At 39.7% G+C, this 8,438-nt stretch overlaps 1 protein-coding gene across 1 annotated transcript in view; it reads right to left on the reverse strand.

The window, feature by feature from the left end:
• Window positions 1–1,741: 1,741 nt before the first annotated feature.
• LOC108935577 (interferon-induced protein 44-like) overlaps window positions 1,742–8,438 on the reverse strand; it is a 21,774-nt gene continuing 15,077 nt past the window's right edge. Inside the window, exons 7-8 of the mRNA XM_029254800.1 lie at window positions 3,006–3,106; window positions 1,742–1,942 (exon numbers count right to left, since the gene is read on the reverse strand). Of these exons, the coding sequence (XP_029110633.1) occupies window positions 1,742–1,942; window positions 3,006–3,106 (302 nt within the window). The remainder of the gene's footprint in view (window positions 1,943–3,005; window positions 3,107–8,438) is intronic.

Below are 8,438 nucleotides of genomic sequence, written 5' to 3' on the forward strand. Positions count from 1 at the left end.
GCTTTCCCAGCCTCTCTCCTTATACACTCTCTGGCAAACACGGTCACCCCCTCATTTCCTCCCGCTTTATAACGCCTGAAACCGTTTGCGGCGAACCAGAACCTAACCCGGGAACACAGGGCGCAAGGTTGGAGGGGGAGGAGACACACCAAGGACGGGACGCCAGTCCGCCACAAGGCACCCCAAGCGGGACTCGAACCCCCGACCCCCTGGAGAGCAGGACTGCGGCCCAACCCACTGCGCCACCGCGCCACTGCCCCGTTATTTACAATTTACCCATAATCCAACTATGTACAACTCACAAATCTTACCACCTAAACACCAATAACGCGGGTCGTTACAATATATTTTTAAATATACTTATTTTAAACATGCATTTTGTGAGATACACAGAACATATTTTTCCGGATCGTTTGATTCATTTTCATATTTAAATTGACAAATTCTTTCCCTCTAAAACTGCAAAACTGATTAAATACGTAAGTTATAGCATAAAAAACTGACTGCTCCAGTAAAGATAAATGCTCTTTAAACGTAATTATGCAATAAAGTTTAATCAATACAGAAAGTTAAAACACAGTTCATTACTTTAATTTATGAATCTATATATTGATATTAGTAAGACAGATAGTCCCTAATTATACAGAAGCGTTAAAATGCAAAAACATGACTAACAGCACATTAAACCCACCTCGGTAAAATGACACGAGGAAACAGTCCCGAGGAGAGAGAAAGTCAAAGTGAAAGTTGTGGGATATTACTTGCTCTTTTCTGTGCTAAGGGGGTGGGGTTACATGTCCTCTAGTGTGCAAGGAAAATTTAATTTTAACACGATATATAATACTATGCTAAAGGTGTATAAACCCAGATGAACACGGAAGAATGGAAGCTCTTAGTTTAATATTTTGTAGGCAACTATGGGTGACTTATACTTCACGCAGCTGTCTTCACGATAAAATAAACAACATTAAACTCCAAAACGTGCGGGGCACAACATGTGTACACGGCCAAGTATATCAGCCTGCGCGCGCACGCAGGAGAGAAAAGGGACCGAAGAGGGGCAACCCCTCGGTCACCACAATAATACGTCATCATTACAAGGAATTTATTAATATGGCATCCAAGCAGCAGCCTCTAACTGTTCCGTATAATCATTTTGCACCAGACCACGGATTTGTCTGCCGCACTAAAATATTTAAGAGAAATTACCCAGCTGCAGTATATTGTAGCGTCCCCCAATGAAGCTACTAGAAACGTGCACTTTATTAAAAGTATACGTCTCCTAACAACAATCTTAACAAAGACACTTCAGACAGTACAAAACACAGAACCCTTCCAGAATCTCCCTGGGTCACTCCCAGCCCCCCTGCTGCACCCTATGGTTAAGGGGTTCCCCCCTGAAACTCCCCAGAATTCCACTCTCGAACACTGAACTTAAATAGGACGACAACCAATCAGAAACCACACACACTATGTACACACACATAAATACTAATGCCAACTATTTACACATTTACTCCCCTCAGGGCTGTTACAATATACATGGTTAAATAAATGTACTGTTTATAGCTACTCGTCACTATTACAAGGTATTATCAGTGAATCACCATAATCAAGTGGTGTCATGCATTATTTGACACTTGCAACGGAGTACATTTATTTTTCTATTTTTTTTATACTTTTTTCTGACGTTGCAAGACAATCCGCAAAATGTGTTTTTAATGAAAGTGACACTTTAGAATTACAAACAGTGCTTCATATCCAAATCATCGTTTGAGTCACAGATATTGCTAAAGTAACTGTTTACAAAACAGAGAATTTCCTGGAGAGTGCTCAGCATCAAGATGTCACAGTTCTTCTCCAGGTCAGTCTCATAGTTATAGTTCTTCACTGGAAATATACAAGACACTGGTATGCCCAGTTGATCACTCACCTTGCGGATCTGAGAAAAGATACAGGTCTTGTGTAAATACTTTTATAATCACCATCTGTAACCTCCAGACATGACACAAACAGATGTATTTCACTGTAGTAACTGGACACTGAGTGAAAATTCAAATGCAGCATGTGAATAGAAGCAAGAGGTGAAGTGCACAGGTGAAGTGAACGTGGAACAAAGATGCACAGATTCCTCTTAGGAGGACAGTAAGTGGAACAGGTGTTGGAGACTGGAGTGGGTATACAGGGGTGTGAAGGAGATGGGGCTGGAATACGGGACCTGGACAGCAGAGCAAAGAACTGGTGAAAACAGGACAGGGACAAAATACACTGAGAATAAGACTTTCATAAAACAGGTACATAAACGAGGATCTTTTGCTGGATGCAGGCAAACAATGCGGTGCCGATTAATAATCTGCAACCTGGTATTACTCCTTCAACCCTTTTAGAGGGCTGGTCAGTAATTTGGGATCAGGTGTGCTGACGGGGCTGGGTGGAGCTGGGGTTGTGTGCCTTGTGATCATTCAAATTGTTCTTCTGCTTCATGACACCATTGAAATGATTTAAAATTTCTCAGGAGTGCTCTCTTCCAAAAACAAAATAGATCCAATTTCAACTTTTATTTTGAGTCTATTTCAAATCAGTCAGTCTTATATTTTAGGAACAGATTGTTGTGGCTCACTTGTTAGAGCTCCTTTAATGTCAGATACTGTCTCCTAGTAAAGAAGTGCAGGTTTGCCAATTTCACTAGACTCCATGTTCGATTGCCACTTGAAACCAAGTTCAGCAATCAATAAGAGTTATCAGTGATAAAATCTCAGCTTATGAAAATCCAATTACACAAAACAGAACTATTACCGCTCAGGGTGATTAACTTGAAGCTGAACGTATCCCTTACACACCAGCGGATCCCCGAGAGGGGAGAGCAGGTCCACTGTCTGCTGTTCTGTTACTCGCACAATATTAGCAGATGTTGTTTCAAAAAATGTGCTATAATTATAACACAGACCATATATTTTATGAAGTTCAGAATACAACAACCAAGCCTCTTAAATAGTAACTCTCACCTTCTCTTGTATATATGGACTGCGATACACATCCTGTATGTCCTTCTCCACATAAATACATGCTTCATCCACTTTGGTCAGGATCAGTAGCTGGGGGACACCTGAAATCATATAATTTGTCACACATAAAAATCAGTGTTATCCACTACTACAGTTCTTATTTGCTTAAATTCACTTTTTAAAAATCAGGAAATTGTTTGGGGATATATTGATTGCACCTGTGAAGGACTGCATACACTCTCCCAAAACAAATTCAGGCCTAAAATGAAGAACCTGTGTTTTCTTTATCATCAAATGTTTCAAAACCACTGGTGAACAGATTTTTTTGGTCCTATGAAAAAAATGCCTGTTTTCAATGTATTTTTGCACACTGAATTGAAATATGTTTTCAGAATTTCTCTATCACCCATAGTTGTTATGTTCTAGTATATTTACATATCATACAATATCGTATATTGGTACCGATACTATACGGGGCATTCCAAGCAAATATCAAGTCACGTAGTCTTCCGTGGCAGTTGTCATTAGACTGGAATGTAGCATCTTCCAGCGTGGACCGCGTCATCATAGAATGTTGGGGATTAGTTTCTATGATGACGCGGTCCACTCGGGAAGATGCTAAATTCCATTTCAAGCAAAGTTTGCAAAACAGCTATTTTCATCATTTGTGCAGTACAATAGGTGACAACCTTGGGGAAGTCAGTGACGAGCATGGTGAACGATTTCACCAAAACATTTTGGATATGGAAAAACGATACCAAGGTAGGTGGAGTCCCAGTATGTTGGCAGACAATTGCTGGACAATGGAAGAGGGATATTGCTGAGGCCAAATACAGCTGAAAATCATACACTTGTATGTTTCACAAGAAAGTTTGTACTTATTTTAAGTGTAATAACAGTCTTATTTAAGAATAAGTAATATACATTTTTTTCAAAGCTTAATTGCTTTGTACATTTTAAACCCTGTCTGACAGAAAAATTCTGAAAACATACCTGAATTCAGTGTAAAAAGTACTATAAAGTACACCAACTTTAGTTTGTGGGGCAAAAAAGTTAAAATGTTGTTGACCAGTGTACTCTGTGGGAAAATTTCCCTATTATTACTAACTAAAATAAGCACCCTTTTAAAAGACAAAAACCAGAAATAAAAACACACTTTCTATAAAACATTTGGCATTTCTGTAAAGAAATGCTTTGTTTTAGATTGTGTTCATCTTCAGACATTTGGCCATAAAATTTATATGGGCTATTATTTATATTATCATTTACCAGATGCTTTTCTCCGGTGACTTCCAACAACTTTATAGTGTTATGAGCCTACACTCCAAGGTGACTTAGAGTGAGAGTACTGTACACTACTTAAAATGGGTCACTCATCCATACATCACAGTGGAATACACATACTTTCTCTGTCACACTACGGGTGAACCTGAACAGCATGTCTTCGGATTGTGGGAGGAACCCACATAGACGCGGCAAGAACATGCAAACTCCACATAGACTGATGGGGTATCAAACCCACGTCCTCTTCCACCAACCAGGCATTGTGAGACAGAAGCACTACTCGCTGTGCTATTGTGCCACCTGCTGCCCCCTAAATATTATGTATTTGAAATCGTGACATAAACTGTTAAAGACAGGTTCAGTGTCAGAAATTCAAAATGTATGTGGAACAACCTCACTTCTCACAATAATTGTTCCCAACTTACCAATCTCATTGGCATTCTGTCGAATAGCATCAATTTTTTCATCAGCTGCTCAGGCATGTCTGTGACTTAGAGGCTTCCATCACATATACTACACAGTGGATCTTGTTCTGCAGTTTCGCTGATTTGTCGAACTGAGGGTCGTCTTCTTTCAAGGGTGATGCTGTTTTCAACTAAAGATAGAGGAGGGAAAAGGAATGAATCACTGAGAGCAACAAAAGGAATTATACAGGAAACATAATGGTTTTTCTGAGCCCTTTCATATTACATAGAGTGTGTGAAGTAGTGGTTTATTGCTCATTTGTGTGGACAGGAGAAAACTGAAATATAACTGGAAAAACCAGTGAGCACAGTTAAAAAAAATCTTCTTCATCTCAGGAGAATTTGTCTTCTCCATTGACCCTGAAGGTAAAGAAACTGTTCAAATAAATGGCCAAGAGATAAAAATGGTGACAGACACAGAAAGTGAATAGAGCTGTTCAACAAAGTTGACATGGAGCTAAACTTAAGCGGACATCTTGGGGAAGAAGTTCTATATAATGTACAACTGTTTCACTTATAGGGGGGTGCGGCGGTGCAGTGGGTTGGACTGGGTCCTGCTCTCCGGTGGGTCTGGGGTTAAAGTCCTGCTTGGGGTGCCTTGCGATGGACTGGCGTCCTGTCCTGGGTGTGTGTGTGTGTGTGTGTGTGTGTGTGTGTGTGTGTGTGTGTGTGTCCCCAGCCTTACACCCCGAGTTACTGGGTTAGGCTCCGGCTCCCCGCAACCCCATATGGGACAAGTGGTTCAGAAAGTGTGTGTGTGTGTTTCACTTCAGTGTGTTGGCTACTTTGAGGCACTTTGATCTGGATGTCCCATCAATAAGACACAAATGATGTGACACTGTATACAAATAAAATATGCTGAGAACACTGAACCTCCCGATCAGCAGGAAGTGCAACTTCCTCAGACGGTGGAGAGTACCTCACAAGAAAGCCAGATAATTTTTATCCAAAAGTGAAATCACAACCAGAAATGGCAGGGTTATCAAGAAAACTGCTTGTTAAAAAGACAATTACAAAATAAAGGACCTGCATGACTTTCCAATGTCAACTGCCTTATTTTGTTTCTGTGCAGAAAGTTACTTAGACCAATAGAAATGAGGTGATATTTACAAGTATTTTAAACAGACACAACTAACATTTGAGCCATTATGTATATATTTTGATGTTTGAATGCACTCAGTAGAAATGGAAGATTTCCATTTCCATATTATTAATTTCTTTTTTACAGATAATACTTTCCTGTGACTTGCTATGGATTAATTACAGTTGTATGATAGTCACAGAAAAGAAAAGAGGGATATAGTATGGTTACCAGAGATTGTGAGATGCAGAGAATGAGAAAAGATAGGGAAGCAGAAAGCAAGAGAATGAAGGCTGTGATTTGTGTAGTTCTATATACTGTAATAAATATAATTGCACTGTTAGCAGGACAAGTGTTAGTTATGTTCACACACCAAACTACTGTTTACAGAGTAAAATAACTGTTCAAATAAGAGTGAACAACATCACAGCATCACAGCTTCAGCTTCAAGGATTGAACCACTTGAGACCCTGCATAGTATGAGTACGAGTGATTAAAAATAACAGATGAATTGATTCTGTTATTCTTTGCTTTAAATGTTAAATGCTAATATTTATTATACATTTCTTTGCTGTAGAGTTGTACCCTATATTTTTTTAAATTATTGTAAGCACTTTGAAACCAGCTTTCAAGATGTAAGAGAAAGATTATTTTTATTAGAACAATTCTTGTAATAATTGTAATAACTTCTAAGGTGTGTACCTCATTTTGCTGAGCCAGTCAAAGTATAACAGTTTGATTCATACTAATATTGTCTTTCAAGACAATTATTTTTTCACTTGAAGTTTTATATTGGTAGGTAAGGGTTTTCTTTGGCATTTCCCACATTTCCTAGCACTTTCATTTTTAAATTTCGCTTCAGGATTTATGACAGACAATAGTTTTACGGCATGAAGGAATCTCAAAGCATAAAACACAGGACAAAAGATTTCTCAGAAATGCTTGCAAGTTGGACCACAGTCCTGCTCTCCGGTGAGTCTGGGGTTCAAGTCCTGCTTGGGGTGCCTTGGGACGGACTGGCGTCCCGTCCTGGGTGTGTCTCCTCCGGCCTGACGCCCTCTGTTACCGGGTAAGCTCTGGTTCCCCGCGACCCCATATGGGACAGCGGTTCTGAAAATGTGTGTGTGTGCTTGCAAGTGGCCACAGAGTTATGAGAAAAACTGAGGTGCATGTGAGAAGCCACGCTACGCATGTGGGAGAGGCTGCTCACCTTGTGTGGTGCTCAAAATGACTAAGGCTCATATTTTGAATTGAATTTTGGTCTTGTAAGGCATTTCCCATTAATGTGTGTTAAAAACCTTATTATGCAAATTTTATAATTACAAATTAGAAGTGTTAGTACAAGCTCTCGTAATATGATCATTCATGAAGCAAAACACACTCTTTGAGCAAAACTTTTAAATATTCAACAAAAACAATGGATAAAATTTCCCTGTTTAATTTTCAGTGCTTACAATGTTCTGAATTTTAGGTTACACTTGAAGCTAATCATATTCATATTAAATGCATTATTCATACCTTATTACCGATCAGGAACATGCCCCTTCAGAATGTTGCAAATGTCTTCAACATGCACTCCTTCACCTGGAGCCGCTTTCAACCCCATGGTGTCGCACACAATGAATGAGAGTGGCTTGCCATCTTCGCCTGCTTTAATCCTGAAAGGAAGAAGCTGGAAGCAAAGGTAATTTCTCAAAATTATTTGAAGAAGTACGGGGGTGCGGTGGCGCAGTGGGTTGGACCAAAGTCTTGTCTCCTGTGGGTCTGGGTTTGAGTCCCGCTTGGGGTGCCTTGTGATGGACTGGTGTCCCATCCTGGGTGTGTCCCCTCCCCCTCTGGCCTTACGCCCTGTGTTACCGGGTTGGCTCTGGTTCCCTGTGACCCCGTATGGGACAAGCGGTTCTGAAAATGTGTGTGTGTGTGTGTGTGTGTGTATTTGAAGTAGTATTACTATGAGATGTTTCAATATAAAGTGAGCATCATAAGTATTGGCTTGGGAGGACTGTATGCAGACATGGCTATAGACACAGTTCAGTAAAAAACAAACATATATTACAAGTTTTAATGCATTAAATATGAACTACTTTGTGAGTTTGCTTTCGTGTGTTTGCTTTTTGAAAGATCCAAGTACCTGGGTTGTCACACCATCACCAGAATTGCCTGAGATGGCTTGGCTGGTAACATAACCATGGAAGACAGAGCTGATGGAGTTGAAGAAGCTGGACTTTCCAGCACCAACAGGACCAACCCAGCAGAATCCGTGCCTGACTCACTGAATTGATACGGGTTTGTACCTCTTGATTTCATTTATCAGCATATTCTTGTCCTAGAAGTAACAAACAGCAAATAACAAGGCATTTATATTAAATAAACACATAAATATTCATATACACCAGTCCTGTTCCTGAAGAAGCTCATCACAATAATTTAAGTAACAAAATTTACAATTCATTGGTTATTTTTTATTTCTTCAGGGCTCAAAGGATCCATGTTTGAATACAAAATGCTCTATTGGACTGAATAACTCAGTATATTAGAAAGGATATTTGTTTTATAAGCTGCTACAGAAGTTTTTCACTGTGTGTTTCAATTGTATACACGTAC

The sequence above is a fragment of the Scleropages formosus genome, chromosome 9, assembly GCF_900964775.1.
Source record: "Scleropages formosus chromosome 9, fSclFor1.1, whole genome shotgun sequence".
NCBI lineage: Eukaryota > Metazoa > Chordata > Actinopteri > Osteoglossiformes > Osteoglossidae > Scleropages > Scleropages formosus.